At 31.9% G+C, this 15,678-nt stretch overlaps 4 protein-coding genes across 5 annotated transcripts in view; 2 read left to right on the forward strand and 2 right to left on the reverse strand.

Moving 5' to 3' along the window:
- The first annotated feature begins 635 nt into the window (after window positions 1–635).
- On the forward strand, window positions 636–2,661 carry LOC119840825. Of its 2 annotated transcripts, none has more exons than XM_038367585.1 (5): window positions 636–1,096; window positions 1,294–1,529; window positions 1,649–1,781; window positions 2,053–2,182; window positions 2,415–2,661. In XM_038367585.1, the coding sequence occupies exons 1-5, from the start codon at window positions 737–739 to the stop codon at window positions 2,498–2,500; spliced, it is 945 nt and encodes a 314-aa protein (XP_038223513.1). In that variant the 5' UTR covers window positions 636–736; the 3' UTR covers window positions 2,501–2,661. The 2 variants fall into 2 exon arrangements, with proteins under 2 accessions (XP_038223513.1, XP_038223512.1); XM_038367584.1 differs by having other exon boundaries at window positions 1,294–1,541; window positions 2,415–2,655.
- A 95-nt stretch (window positions 2,662–2,756) lies between these two features.
- On the reverse strand, window positions 2,757–6,030 carry LOC119840820 (ubiquitin domain-containing protein UBFD1-like). The gene is made up of 6 exons (XM_038367578.1): window positions 5,880–6,030; window positions 5,309–5,748; window positions 5,101–5,226; window positions 4,248–4,389; window positions 3,968–4,014; window positions 2,757–3,441 (listed from the first exon to the last, which is right to left on the reverse strand). The coding sequence occupies exons 1-6, from the start codon at window positions 5,890–5,892 to the stop codon at window positions 3,331–3,333; spliced, it is 879 nt and encodes a 292-aa protein (XP_038223506.1). The 5' UTR covers window positions 5,893–6,030; the 3' UTR covers window positions 2,757–3,330.
- A 355-nt stretch (window positions 6,031–6,385) lies between these two features.
- On the forward strand, window positions 6,386–11,705 carry LOC119828202 (protein hook homolog). Its single transcript, XM_038350303.1, has 11 exons — window positions 6,386–7,481; window positions 7,619–7,770; window positions 8,246–8,418; window positions 8,595–8,855; window positions 9,082–9,275; window positions 9,785–9,891; window positions 10,060–10,185; window positions 10,388–10,525; window positions 10,702–10,811; window positions 10,932–11,424; window positions 11,519–11,705. The coding sequence occupies exons 1-11, from the start codon at window positions 6,386–6,388 to the stop codon at window positions 11,630–11,632; spliced, it is 2,964 nt and encodes a 987-aa protein (XP_038206231.1). The 3' UTR covers window positions 11,633–11,705.
- An 87-nt stretch (window positions 11,706–11,792) lies between these two features.
- Window positions 11,793–15,678, reverse strand: part of LOC119828203 (rab11 family-interacting protein 4) — a 43,620-nt gene continuing 39,734 nt past the window's right edge. Inside the window, exons 10-13 of the mRNA XM_038350304.1 lie at window positions 15,572–15,677; window positions 15,032–15,177; window positions 13,424–13,468; window positions 11,793–13,127 (exon numbers count right to left, since the gene is read on the reverse strand). Coding sequence (XP_038206232.1) covers window positions 12,990–13,127; window positions 13,424–13,468; window positions 15,032–15,177; window positions 15,572–15,677 — 435 coding nt within the window. The 3' untranslated portion in view covers window positions 11,793–12,989. The remainder of the gene's footprint in view (window positions 13,128–13,423; window positions 13,469–15,031; window positions 15,178–15,571; window position 15,678) is intronic.

The raw sequence follows: 15,678 nt of genomic DNA on the forward strand, positions 1-15,678 counted from the left end.
GTTATCACAAATTGGAACCGCCAAGTTCAACAGTTCGTTGACTTCAGTTGACAGCGTCAGGTCAAGCGACGGTAGTGTTGTAATTTAACGTTTTTTTTAATAATTCTAACGTTTAAATTAGCGAATCGAAGTACCGATTTTTCAAGAAAATATCTAATATATAAAATTCTCGTGTCACAGTTTTCGTTGCCATACTCCTCCGAAACGGCTTGACCGATTTTGGTGAAATTTTTTGTGCTTATCCGGTATCTATGAGAATCGGCCAACATCTATTTTTCATACCCCTAAATGATAAGAGTAAGGCAGAACAGCGTTTGCCGGGTGCAGCTTGTTGTTATATATGAATGTAACTAACAGCATGAATAAAATTATTGATGTGGACATGAAAACATTGATTTTGAAGTATATTCACACCTATTGTACTTTAAAAAAATTGTTTGGAAACATTAGCAGTTCATAATTTGTGAATATGAGTATTGAATTAAAGATTATTTATTATTTTGGATTTGACCTTATTTGTTTTTATCGCTATTGCTACAATGGTCATTATATATCATTTTGCTATTTATCGAAGTTTTACTTGGTTATCACTTCACTAATTGTCATCGCTTTAGCTTTCATTGCCATTTGTCAATAGTTGTGTTTGTGTATTTTCATAGTGGAAATTGCGATTTCCAGTTACATTTATTTTATTTAAATTAATTATGACATAAATATTGTTAAATATGAAAAGAAAATGCAAATAACTGATAAGGAGTACAAGAATTTACAGTTCAAACTCGCGAACATTCAACAAAATGCTATAAGAAATGGCCTGACATTTAGTGTTATTGAAGACTATGAATTAATTTTTAAGAATGCGGAAAAACTTTTTAAAAAACGATACAATAGCATAGTTATTGTATCAGTAGTTGCTGCAGTTTTGCTCTCAATTGTTTTCAGTATATTTACAGTAGATATTTTTATAAGTGCTCGATGCTTGTTACCAAGCAATTATCTAGTGTGGGAAGCAACACGTCCTTTGGCTAACTGTAGTTATTGTATTAATGTAACAAAACCTATTATACTGCGAAATGTAACTCGAAGCAAATTTGATGTAAGTTTATACTATCAAGGTTTGTCTAGTTACTGAAAATTGTGTTATTTATGTAGAAAGTGATATATTTATAAAACCCCCTATAGTGATAATATAACTTATGTATTTTTTACATGCAACTAAGAAGAAGTACTTATGTTAGATTTTATTTTGATGTTTATAACTTTGTCATTTTAATGTAAATAATTTTTCTTCAGAAATATGCCTATTCATCAAAACCTATAATAGTTAAGAATGCAATTGGACATTGGAGAGCAGTTAAAGAATTCCATTATGATATGTTTAAAAAACTATACGAAGACACAGTTGGCAGTTATGAAAGTTTGGAAGAGGGCTGCCAGTTTTTAAACTTTAAAAGTGACCTCTTTACATTGAGGGAAGTTTTCTCAATGCCAAGGGAAAGAGTTAACAATGATCCTGGACAGAAGCCCTGGTATGTGGGATGGTAAGGTCTCTGATAATTTCCTTATTTGAGTTGAAAGTGAAATTGCAAGGGCACCTTGTTAAATAATCTTTCCATCTGATGTTTTCATGCTTTGTATTTATTTCTAGGGGCAATTGCCATCAAGGGATACTTCATAAACTGAGGAAGTATTATAGTGTACCCAACTTTTTGCCTGATGATGCAGAATATCCTGCTACAGAACACATTTTTATGGGCTATGAAATTGGAGCTGTTATGCATGTATGTAACTTTTATTTCAAGATTTTGGTGAACTATTTTGTGTAAAAATTGACTATACACAAATATATTAATGTATGTAATGGTATGATTTATAAAAAAATATAATATTTTGTGGTTATCTTCAAAATTATAGAATGCACTATTTGAAGTATGTTACACATTGTATTTATATCTCATGTTAATTCTGAATTTTTATTCATTTCATTGACAACTCTCTAAAGTATAAGATGTTTGCACATAATTCAAAAAGGTTTATGTATTCCTGTTATAGCTGGATTACATTGAAAGGTTAATGTGGCAAGGTCAAGTCAAGGGTATGAAGAAGTGGTCGGTGGCACCAGTGCCAGAGTGTGAGCATGTTTGTCATAAGTTCAAATTTTATGTGGAGCCCTTGGATATTGGTAACTGTTTTTTTTTTAATGAAATTGTCTCATGTTTATTATAGATATGGTTTCTATGTTGGATTGAAATTATTTTGAACTTGGGCTTTTGTAAATATTAGCCCTCTAAGTAGTTCTTTTAGATTACCTGCCAGGCAGAGGTAATAAAAGTTTTCAAAACACCAAGAAATGAAATACCACATTTATTATGTGTGATTAAGATTTTTGTGCTAATACTTTATTTTCCTTACAGTGATGTTGGATACTCGTATTTGGTACCATGAAACCACTATTCCTAAAGGACAGTTCTCCATAACAGTACAATCAGAATATGGCTGAAAATTCATAATTTTGCAGCTTTTCTATACAAAATCAGTATTATTTAGACATATCTTGATGCCAAAAACATACATTTAATCATAAACAATTTAATTTTACAAATTTTATATGTTTTTTATCATTGTGCCATTAAATTAATGTATACTTTTTACATTATATTTTTATATGTGACTATTTATTAATTTTATATGTAATGTATTCATGAATACAATTTTTTTAATTTTAAAAGGTGTTTTTTTAAGATTAAAACAAAATGGTCATTTAAAACATTTTATTTTATCTAACTCTATTATCCAAATTGCAGTGAAGGATTGATAGGAAAACTTAAATCTAATTTATAAAATAATCATTTCCAAAGCTTATAATAAAAATTATATTAAATAATTTAGCAGTCAAATTAGCTTTCGAATCAATCCTTTGCTGAATAAATATTGTAAAATTTAAATAGAGATCAGGATCGAAATAACGGGACAATAAGCTCATGTATGACTTGGCTCCCTATACATATAGCAATTTACAGCTATCAAATTAAGTTTGGTGCATACAAGTATCAACCAAGATCAATTAAAATCCAGCATTTTGCTGACATAATGGCAATCAAGAAATAATTGTGTGAAACAGCAAATGTACTCAACCACTAAGTTTAATGACATGTACAATCATTGACATTGTATCTCATTTTTATACCCTAGCCATAGAAATGGGTATCATAATTATACAATACAACGGTAAAACAAAATGACTATTAGGGTTAAAATTTGACATTTAGAATTGAAAAATATTGCAACTACCCAAGTAGCTTGTTAGTAATTCGGCAGTGATGTGGACATTTAGAAGAATTGCCATACGCCAAGCACAGCATCCTTAATGGCTTCGATGTATTGAGCGGGTACCCAATATACCCAATAGCGAGATGCTTCTGTAGGTCCTAATTGCAGACCCTGGAATTGAAATAATACATTGATCAATATTTATATTTATAAATACGAAAATGTGTCTGACTATTCGTCTTTTCACATCACACTAGAGGACTTTTATGTAGAGCATCAGTTTGATTTAGGTGAGTAATAAAAATATTCTCAATAGGATCAAGCCTCTTTATTTTCCATATTTTTTTTACTTTATTAATAACTAGCTGCGCCCCGCGGTTTCACCCGCATAAGTCCGTATCCCGTAGGAATATCGGGATAAAAAGTTGCCTATATGTTATTCCAGTTGTCCAGCTATCTACGTACCAAATTTCATTGCAATCGGGTAGTTTTTGCGTGAAGCAACAAACACACATACATCCTTACAAACTTTCGCATTTATAGTATTAGTAGTTAATAATATCAACATTTCAACTTGATAATATGCAATGTTCTTCAATTTTTATGAACACCTAAGGCATTATATTTAATTTCTTATAAGAATATTTCATCTGTATAGGTTGGCAATTTAATATAGTGCAAAAACTTTATATCTTACCATAATATGATATTCTTCATGATCCTTTATTGGTTCTGAAGTAATACCTGGAAAAAATAACAATAAAATTATTTTAGGAACTTGGCTAGACTGCATATTTCATGAAATTGTTGTAATATCCTGTTATCATGTCAATGGTTATGGAGATTACTGGCTTCTTCACAAAGTAAAGCATGTATTTAATTTTATAAAGAGACCAGCAAGGTTGACAAAAGACATATGTCTTTTGTCATCTTTCTGCATAATAGTACCAATATAAAAAGCATAGAAATATAAGTACTCTTAATAGATGTCATGGCAAGCTTTTCAGTCCTCTCCTTGGTTCCGAGCCATAGCTGATCTTGCTCTGGTTTGAACGTCAACCGCACCTTCCCACCATGCTTATTTAACATGCCACTAAGAGGAACTGGTGGTAGGGGCTCCTGTAAAGAAATTAACTATTAAATTATATAGTTAATTGTAACTATAACTGAACAAACATTCTTGCACAAACTAAATTGAAATAAAATAAAAAGGTGTCTAATATAACTAAAAACAAGTATACCAGCGTATACAGTACTAGCTGTTGCCCGCAGCTTCGCCGTTGTGGTCAAAGTAAGTTTTCGTGGAAATGAAGCATCTTACTGTGGCTTATAAACTGACGACAACCCAACCCCCTTAATACAGTCCTATTGCTAAATCTGAACTATAAGTATAATAATTATAATAATAAACCTCCCTGCCAAATTTCTTGTTTGTAACACAAAAAATGAAGGACTTTCAGACAAACTATCAATAGCCCTAGACATTTTTAACACAGTCCCATTGTAAAATCTGTTCTTGGTACACGTCTACTAACTACAAACTAACTTCCCACTAACTTTCACTTTTATACATTCCGTTGTTCTTGAGATTTCCTAATGAGTGAGTAAATCCATTCATTAAATTGATCACAGTTTAATGACTAAATTGATATTATTTGTAGATGTCACTTTTGGCTAATTACTATTAACTACCATCATGGTCTAGAGCTTAGGTAAAAGCTCTGACGGAGTCAACTAACAAGCTACGAAGAGAATCTGGAATAGTTGATATCTGTCTCATACAATATCTTATTGAAAATATGATTTCATTTAAGATACTTTGTAACTAACCTTAACACCTTTTATTCCAGGCATAACATCTGGTGGAATACCTTTGTCCAATACTTTCCTATGGATTTTTTGCATACACAGCGGCTCTTTACTTGATTGACTACTATTTTTTTCTTCTTGAATTTCCTAAAACACATTAACATAAATATTGTTATCAAATCTCTTTGGTTACTTGTTGTGTTGTCCGAATTATCAAAGTATTGGTCACCTTTGGTGCACTTTTCACAGCCAGAATATCATCCATTTTAGACCCCACAAGCATGACCTTTCCTCCTTTAACAATGCCTGCTTTTCGAAGGGTCACGTCATCTTTAGCCATTCCTTTTATAATTAATTTTTGAGCTGATTGCGGCACTCCGCATATTCGTTCCAAGTGAGCTTTTAATTCTAATACAGTTGCGTCGTAAGCGAATGTGATGTCATGTTTCACTTTATTAAAAACTACGGTAAATTCGACTTGTTCTGGGATTTCACATAATTCCAAATCTTCGGTGGATTCTGATGTACATGCGGCGCTTTCTTCTGGTGTCTCTGTGCTTGGTTTATCATTGTCAATACTGCTTTTGCTTTCTAAACATGCTTTAGACGCTCCGTTTGAGACAAGTGAGTTCGGATCTCTGTTCTCTGCTGTATCTCCTTTTTCTGATGCTAGTAAACAAGACACGAGATGAGTAAGCAATATTCTAGAACAAAAGGCTGCTTTTGTGCCTCGATAAGTGGACAAATATGTCAACAATTTTAAAACTTATCCATTTTACAAGGTTTTTAGCAATACTCACTTATATAATCCATTATTAAATGCTATATATTTCTAAATTTTTTACTCGGTAACCAATAAATTGAATCCAATAACGAGTTGTTTTGAAAAAAAAATTAAAAATATAACTGGCTGACGTGAAGCAACAAATTTTACACCAATCGTCATTCCGTCATGTCATTGTCTCATTCCTACAAATGAATCGTTCAGAAAGTAAGAATGAATGAAATAGAATGTAGGTAGCTAAATCATAAAAAATTGGTAATAAATAAAGTAAAATGTTAACGCGCTTCATAAATACGGGGTCACTAATTCACATAAAATTATTCTGAAATAATTTAATATATGTTAACATTCACCCACGTTTACATGATATAAGTATTATGTAATTTGCTAATAAAGTTATTCTGTTTCCATGGTTCCTGAGGCGCCGAACTTTTGTAAACAAAAACTTAGTTGATTATAAACAGGATCAACTATTGTCTAGCTTTTGTCTTATATTTTACAAGTTTTCATATTTAAGACATAATGAGTCTTGATCTCGATGATCCATTAGCCGGTATTTTAAGTGATGGCAGTGATGATAGCTTCTTTGATGATGATATAATGGGAAAGAAAAAAACAAGTAAGAGTAAAGATACTGCAACAGTTGATAAAAAGAAAGCTTTGTTTGATCTCGACAGCATACAGGCTACGAAAACAAATAAAAATATTTCTAACGAAGTGAAAGATATTTTTGAATCTTCAAACAAAGACAAAGAAATAAATCTGGCATCACGTAAAGCTTCCTTTAAAATAGAAAATAACAGCAAAACCATTTCGTCGCCTGCACCAATGAAACGAACATTTTCAAAAGATTCTGTCTCTCAAAATAACGATAATAACAAACTGGACAATTTTGTTAGTTCTCCAAGTGAAACAAAAATGACTGGTAAAAGTGCAGAGAAGTTGGATTTACTGGACGACCTATTAGAAGACAAGAAATCTATAAAAACAGAAAAAGGCAAAAGTTCTCAGTCACTTCTTGATGATATTCTGGGCGGTCCTTCTTTAAAATCATCATCTAATCAACAAAAAAATACTGCCTTTGTTAAGAATTCAGATGTGGATTTTGATTCATTATTGGGAAAAACTGAATTGAAACAAACCTTACTTTCCAATAATACGACTAAACCTTTGATTTCCCAGAAAAAAGAAATCAAAGATGTTGAAAACACAAAAGTCAAACAAGTGCAACCAAAAAGTTCTACTGAGGACTGGCTTGGAATTTTTAAAGATAAAGATGAAGCGGTCGTTGAAGATGAAGCTGATATGCCTTCTTGGTTGACCGGAGGTGTAAAAAAGAATAAGACGGATCGAAAGGCAAAACCAGTGGTTGAATTAACTGAAGAAACTACTACTAAAGCTCCAGACATAGGAACACATACAGTTCAAAAAGAAGAATATGTTTCAAAAGATGGCAAATTAGAAGAACTTATGAAACCTCAACAAAAGTCTACGTTAGAGATTTCAAATGATGACGTTACATTAGAGGGAGCTGCTTTGTGTTTACAGCAACAGGAGGCACAGTTGATGGTAGCACTACAATTGAAGGCACAGGATGATAAACTAGCAGCTATGCAAGGTCATAAAACGAATTTGTTATATTATATATTGAATTTATTATATTTTGTCTAATGATTTCTGAATGAAATTTTTCATACATTAAGAATATTTATTATATTATATACGACATAAAGATTAATATTATGTGTATAACAGAACGGCAGAAGGAAACTCAACGTGTTCAGCGTGAAACAACAATGGCTCATCACGAACAATTAGACGCGATGTTACGCCGACAAGCTGAGCATAGGCAACAGATGCAAGCGATTATCGCTTCACACCAGGATAGAATTAACCAGAGGATAAAGGTTGCTTTATTTTTCATATAGTCTTCCTAGACTAAGTGAAAAAACCAAACTTTTTGCGGTTACAGTATGCGCTACTTATTTCCAATTCCTTTTGTAAGGACAAATTAGTCAGAAACTCGGAATTTTAGTTCCTCTCCTGGTATTAGGTTAGATTTATGTTGAATAATTAATTTGTCGCAATGAGTTATTTAACAACTTATTGTCGAATACGAGAATCGAACTCCTTAGCCTCAGTGTTCTTATGCTATGCACTACAAAAATGAGGTGTTGTATACAGTTATAAAACTCGAAAACAAGATAAGATCGCAAATTTATCGAAAATCCATCAATATATTTTGTAATTGGTTCTTTGATTAACGTCTCGCTTTCTCACTCTATCTTATAGCCCCATAACTAAAACGAATGTTGTGTGAGAGGTTTATGCAGATATCGATATGATGCTATTTTTTTAAATGTAATCCAAGCAAGTTTTCAGGCTCTATTAATTAATTCAAACGACAACGATGGTACGATCAATGATGAAATTGAAAAAGGCGACGGAAGCAAAGAGAGTCCGTATACGAGAGAAAAGAAACAGTTAATACAATTAGTACAGTCGCTACAAGAGAACCATGACAAGGAAATTGATCTCATGGAAACATCGTACAGGTGAATTAAATTTTCTTCTACTAAATATAATTATTTGAAAGAAGATTAGAAAAACAGATTTAGAAGATTCCTTTGTGTAAAGACTATTTATATTTTGTTCTGTATATGGGAAAATGTATAACATATTTCCTAATTTTCGTTTTCATTTAGTCTGATTAGACTTTTGTTGATTGCAGACGTCAATTAGATTTTCTCGAACTATCGTATACTCAAGCTGAAGAACGTATGAAAGAGGAAACTGAAAAATTGGTGAAATTTTATTCGGAAAAGATAAGTTGGCTGGACGAACATCATCAGTTGTATAAGAAAATGGCGGAAGACAATTTGAGTGAATTAACAGAGAGGCATAAAGCCGAAAATGATATGCTGAGACAGCAACATTTGGACAATGTGAAGGTGCTGCAGGAACATCATGCAGCCCTTATGGAAAATATCAGGTAAAACTTATTATTTTTATATTTTATCTTATAATTATGTCATAATAAAACGTGACGTACTAATATTAGTCGCTACTAAACTCCGATATCAGTATTATCCTACTACCTAGGAACAGTCTTTTTTGTTTCAATATTTCTTAGAGAATAGTAAAAAAAATATCAAGTGTCGATCGATGAACAGCTTGTTCCTTAAAGCAATCAAATTATTTTTAAATTGTCTGAACAGAAATGCAGTAAAACAAGAGCAAGTACTTATAAAAGATTCGGCAGGATTCTCGTCGGACTTACAAATTCTCGTTACTGATGTCAAAGAAAATAATAAGAAATGCGAACACTTATATGATAAAGTGGAATCTTTGGTACATGAGTCTCAACATGATGCAGTTAAAAGCTTGCAAATAAGAGAGAAGCAGATAAATGGTAATTAGATAATATTTTTCTAGTGAAAAGCATTAAATAAAAATAAGTTTTCATTGTTTGTGAGGATCGATGGATTTTTGCTTATGAGTCTTTGGGTGGTCTCTCATGCAGATAGGCTGATCAGATCAATTTGATATTTTAACAGAGATAGAATAATAATGTCTGGCTTGGTTTATAGACTACTTCTTATCTAGATTCTAAGAATGATTTGCAGGCTAAATCGAGTAATAATAAACTCATATAGGGCTCAGGAACGCAACAAAGTTTTTTTTAATAATCTGGTTACGACATCATCTATAGTTCCGCGCATCAGATTGGTCGATCTTTAAAACACACACCAATGGGAAATCCATATAAATGTGGTTTCGACTTGGTTCAGAGTCATAGTTTATTTGATAAAAATAATTTTCACCTGATAAGTATATGAGCCATAACTGGGAATATTGATGAATATATAAATAATGATCTGACTGGGATGCTGTTTTTTCTGTTATTTGTTGTTTTTTTAGATATTATAGAACAGTTGAAGAAAGATCGAGAAGATTTTGAACGCGATAAAGCAGAAAGTAAGGATATAGTTAAAATGCTCGAATCACGACTCCGGCAAATGACAACGGTAAATATGAAAAATTTAAGGTAATCTGTCTCTGATTATTGCAAGAACAATTTATGTGTTTGAGCTTATATAGCGTTAATTTGGGACGTAGTTAGGACTGAGGGTATCTATACATTTTAATAGATAACCTAAGTCTGCACCATCTTTATCGCTTATTAATGCTTCAAGATGATGGAGGAAAAAACAGCATCTTTGCGACAAAAGAAGATGGATTTTGAATTCGAGAAAGCGACTTTCAGTAAACAAACCGAGTTCGCTAAAAACGTGCTGAAAAAGCAGGATGAAGAATTGAAGGTACATACTGAGTTTGAAATAATGATTATACTATAAATAAATTGCTTTTGTATCGATAAAATATCATTTAGACTCGCTTACGTTCAATTTGTTCTAATATTCTACGTAGTATGTAGTTAAGATACAATTTTCGTCTGATATAGCTACTCGAATTTCTTCTTTTCATTAATTCTAATCAGATATGGTTTAAAACAAAAATTAGATGCAAAAGGAAGATCTACAAAAAGAATACCAAGATAAATTGGCACGAATTGAAGAAGAGAAGACGAAAGCTGTAAAAGATTCTGCACTAGTTGCTAAGGAAAAAGCTTCGATACAAAGCCTCAAACTGGAAATAGAGGTAAAAAGTAACCATAGATTTCTATACAAATTTAATATTTATGACAATGTATGTTATTTGCAGCATCCCTAAGTAATATTACACAATAAGGTCTTCGAATGAAGATATGCCATGTTATTTATTTTAAACTGATGTCTCGAAATAGCAACGATGTTCTGTATTTATAATTTTTCTAGAAAACGAAAGCCGAGTTAGATGCGCACCTTCAAGAAGTAACGGAAGAGAGATCGAAACTTAACGCTGAAAAACAAGAGCTGCATATAGAAGAACAAAGAATAATGGCTAAGTATGATCTTTCATAAAATTATTTTCACCGTTTTCTATAGTTATTGTTATTTTAAAATGTGGTAGCGTGTTTTTCTGTTTCATATGTAATTTTAAAGTAGAAAGTATTTTTTCTCTGCAGAAGTCGGGACTTAGACCTCCTCGCAAAATCGGCAATCGAGAGACAATCACAAGCTGAAAAGAAGCTATCCGAAGCAAACTTCATACAGCAAAAGTACGAAGATCGAATTCGCAGGATACAAGAACATGTGGTGTCGTTGAATATGAGAGAGAAGCAGATAGCAAAGGAAAAAGTCGCTCTATCCCGGGAAAGGTTGACTTTACACAACGAAAGGAAGGAATTGGAAAATAAACAGTGCTCCTTGTGCCGTGGAACGAATCAGGCGTATTTGCCTGAGCCCATCATGCCAATGGTGCATTTCAATAGGGATTATAATGCACCACGGGATTATAGGAGAACGTTTGGCAATATGAACTCTAACATTAATGATATAGAGATGGAAGTCTCGCAATTGATGGGAAGACCGTTTTTAGATGAACGTACGGAATTTGCTGGGGATAATGTTGATAATATAGGACAAGAAACTCTGAACCACGAATCTGGTCGATTTAAGGTTTGTTTGAATAATTGAATTTTGGTAATGTTATAAATGTTTCCCAATTATATTGTTACGTTCTAATAAATTCAAATAATCATGTTTTTTTCAGAGTCACATGGATCCTAAATTCATGATGCTGCGGTTAGATGTACAAAGGGTTATTAATAATTTGGATCGAAATAAACAAGAAGACGAAGAGCACACGAAACAAGAAAATCCATGATTTAATTGTCATTAAAGACAATTGCAGATATTCAAAACGTAACATTAAAAGGAAAAAAGGATGAATTTTGAGCTGAAAAGGATTTATTTCAAGGAAAAGTGAAATATGCACGTAGTACTCTACCATTTATGGTAAGAAATTAAATAAAAGACTGAGTGTTATATTAGAATGGTTTTATTTTGATATAATATGATTAAATTTCATTATTTTCACAGGTGTATTATCAAAATGTACACAAATGCCTATAAGCTATGATCTTACATTAGATACATCATTGTAAAAATACACAATAATATCTCTATTTTAAATTATTTTAGGTACTATAACGTATGCTATGAAATAAAATTTAGGAATACAATTCATAATGGCTTTAAATCATTCATAAATAATTAAATATTTTATGTACTCTTAACTTTAAGAGTAAATTTGCACCGATATGAATTACTACCTACCACAGTCTTGAATTAAAATTATTGAGGGTAGTAACACATTATAATAAAATCTATGGACGGCCTGGCCTTTATATATTTATTATTCCCAGATCTACATAATACTAAAAAAATAATTTTCCTTTATTATCTACAGCACTAATAAAAGCATGTCTATGAGATAATAAAAGGAACATATTTCTATACATTTGGAACTAATCTACCTATACAATATTTACATTCATAATATATTTAATATCTTGGATATTTTGTGGCACTCGTATTTAAAGTTAACGCCATTAAGTATAACAATTGGTACAATATTTTTGCTTCCAATATAGCTATCATGTTATGAAATATTGTAAACAGTTTGGTTGCGAATTCAAGAAGAAAATCATTGTAATGTAAGTACCATTCAGTATAGGCCAATAGTGAAGAAATTTATATTCTAAAACTCATGAATCAATAATTTGTGTTAAATATTATAACATACATATAATTTAAAATAGATTATTTCTTACATTATCACAGTGTTAATTTTGAAATGGAAATGTTTACTAGGACTAAAGTATAATTCACATGCAATGCATTTTAAACATATTAAAATTATGAATTAATTAAGTAATATTTTATAGAAATTAAAAAGAGCGGTGAAATTTCAATGCCTCACAATCAACACTTCTGTTTAAACATTGAAGGCCTATTAAAAACTTAGCGACGCGCTGCGTTGCGTTCTTGAGCAGCAAAAGATGCATTGTTGTTCAAACGTCATAATCATCTAACATTTTATAATCTGTGCCAATAATTTCGAAATAACATTGATCATGCTATCTCATTCTTATCACATATAAATCTATAATTTAGAACGAGATGGCCGGATGAGCATAACTCGAATCTCTTGTTTACAAAATATTTAGGACACATTGGCGTTATGATTTGATATCTGGTTTCTGATACTTGACTTCCAGGAGCTGTGGATAATTCTCGACTATGGACAGAAGAATTCCATCGATGTAGTTTCTGAGTTGCACATTGACGTCTTGCTGTTCTTTTAATGCTTTTTGTAACTGAAAATAAAGGTTTCAATATGAATTACAAAGTTTTAAGTCTATTTTATAGTGCAAATCACAGGATTTAGGGTGTATGTAATTCATGCCAAATTGAAAAGGTTCAGTTAATTTTAATAGTATATTTTTTTATTATACTGATAAAATCTATAAATAGAAAATTTGTTAATATAAACATCGTTCTTTTTAAAATTAAAAAAAAAATCATAAACGAAAGAGGTTGAGTTTAATGACATGCAGATAGTTACTAATTACATGCATTATGATACGTGCAATGGTTAGTGAATATAGCGTACCTTTTCCAACTCTATGCTGTGATCAGTTTGTTCGCTACCAACGAGCTGGAAAAACGCATATACGTATATCAATATTGCAAAATATAACCAGGCTGAGTCAAGCAAAGCGTGTGGTAATATGACTTCCCGTCAAATTCTCAAACAATTTGTTAATAACAAACGGTTTATGTATCGTTAGTCTATAAATTTTTGTTCAATGATTTATAAAGCGCTTATTTATTTCAGGATCTTCAACATATAGCGGCAATTTTTCAAAAAAAAAAAAAACAAATGATTAAATAGAAACCGATTATTGAGAAACAATTGTGAATGTGGTCTTTGTCTGTGTAAAATAGTATAGAAAGGATATAATTTGAGAATTTGGGGAGCTATTTATATTGCGTGTCATAACTCTGTGTAATATAAATAGAGACAGAAAATGGCAGTGTAAATGTTAATATACTCTGTTTTATAAGTACAATCTATGATTGAAAATTATTCATCAAGAACGCATTAGTTTATAAACTGATAAGTAACACTAATTATGTATAAGGTGTAGGTTTGCCATTCACATTCGCACGAACACGCAAGCCCGCAGTGCAAGACGTCATTAGCAAATGTTTTTTCCTTACATGAGCTCAAACATTTGAACACTATGCGAACGTTTTTACACAAGTGTAGACTATTAGACTCTTTCAAAAAATTTCTCATATTAGACTCTTTGCTAAAATGTTTGTCTTTCCAATTAACTGCAGTTTTGTAGGAAATAAATCCTGCGATACATATATATTGAGGTGCAGACAGTATATATTGTAGCGTGATGTGAAATGATTTGTTAATCATTGATCGTTAATTATTCAGAGAGTGTTTTAGTTGCACGATTTATTAATGATTTATTTATCTGCTTCGTGTAATTGGAAACTAGAAACATTGAGAATATGAGCATAGACGGTTGAAGTTTTAATATTGTACTGGTAATGTAAAATGATAGAATAATTTTTTTTGTCGTTGTTGTAGCGATTATATGAACTAAAGCTCTAGCTGTGATTATGAGACAAGCATAGCTTAATGAAATCTGCAAATCAGATGCAGAGAAAAGAAGTTCGATGAATTTTTTTTTTGTTGATAAAATATCGTAAATTTAAATCTTTTCGCCGCTATCCAAATACAGAGTGAGTGACAATTACAATTACGTTCAAGTTTACTCATCAAACAGGCAGTATAGTACGTAAGATGTCGCTTATAATTATCGACTGGCCATCGCTAGTCATTATAAGAATGAGAGACGATACCTTATTCTCACAAAAACTCATAATAAGGGAAGGAGAGCTTAAAGGATTCGCATCAAATTTGATTAAATGATCATTATTATATTTGAGTTACTTAATTAAATATTTTGATAATGTTTTTATATTCTGCCCAATTTGACCGTAGACTCAATCGTAAATCTATACGGTCAGCAACAAAAGTTTAAAGAATTTAACGTTTTCATAAATATCAGTAGAAAATTTAAAGCTTCGCTTTTTAATATCGAATTACTTAAATGTTTGATACATTTAAGTAATTCGAAAACTGTTCACACTTATGCTGCTGACCATACCCTCTATATATAAATAGCCGCATATTCACCTCGTGGTCACTCATCTGCGACAGCTCGTGCGCTAAGGAGTTGGTGGCGACGAGCGGGCCGCTCACACCGTCCAGCAGACTGCGGCCTTCCTCTACGCCGCGAGTCAGAATCTGCGCTTGTAACTCTTCTTGCGCTTCCGTGAGAGCTGCAGGGAAATTTATGATTTACTTCATTTCCGTTACATTCTATATACATTAAACAGGAGTTCGGTTAGTTTTGTATCATGTTATTGCATAAAACACCATTTTCTAAGAAGCATTTTCTAAATAGCAATAGGTAGAATGAAATCATTAATTTTTTTTTTATAAAATATCATATTACTTTTAATTATGTTTCTTGTGCTAAACATCTACCTATTAATTATTAACTGACATTCAATTTTAAATGAATAATTTTATAGCGTAACATAAGCAATCAATTAATTATCTTCAAAATACGAACGTGATCGTATAAAATAAACCAATCTTCAAATGTACAAATTTCAAGTATCGAATTAAAAAAAAAAATTATTACATTATGTTATCTGTGGTTCAACTTACATTTATTCTGGGTGCGCAGCAGCGCGAGCTCCTGCCGCAGCTCGTCGAGGCGCGGGTCGGGCGGCGGCGGCGGCGCGGCGCTCAGCGCGCGCAGCTCCTGTTGCGCG

The sequence above is a fragment of the Zerene cesonia genome, chromosome 7 (genome assembly GCF_012273895.1).
Source record: "Zerene cesonia ecotype Mississippi chromosome 7, Zerene_cesonia_1.1, whole genome shotgun sequence".
Classification (NCBI taxonomy): domain Eukaryota; kingdom Metazoa; phylum Arthropoda; class Insecta; order Lepidoptera; family Pieridae; genus Zerene; species Zerene cesonia.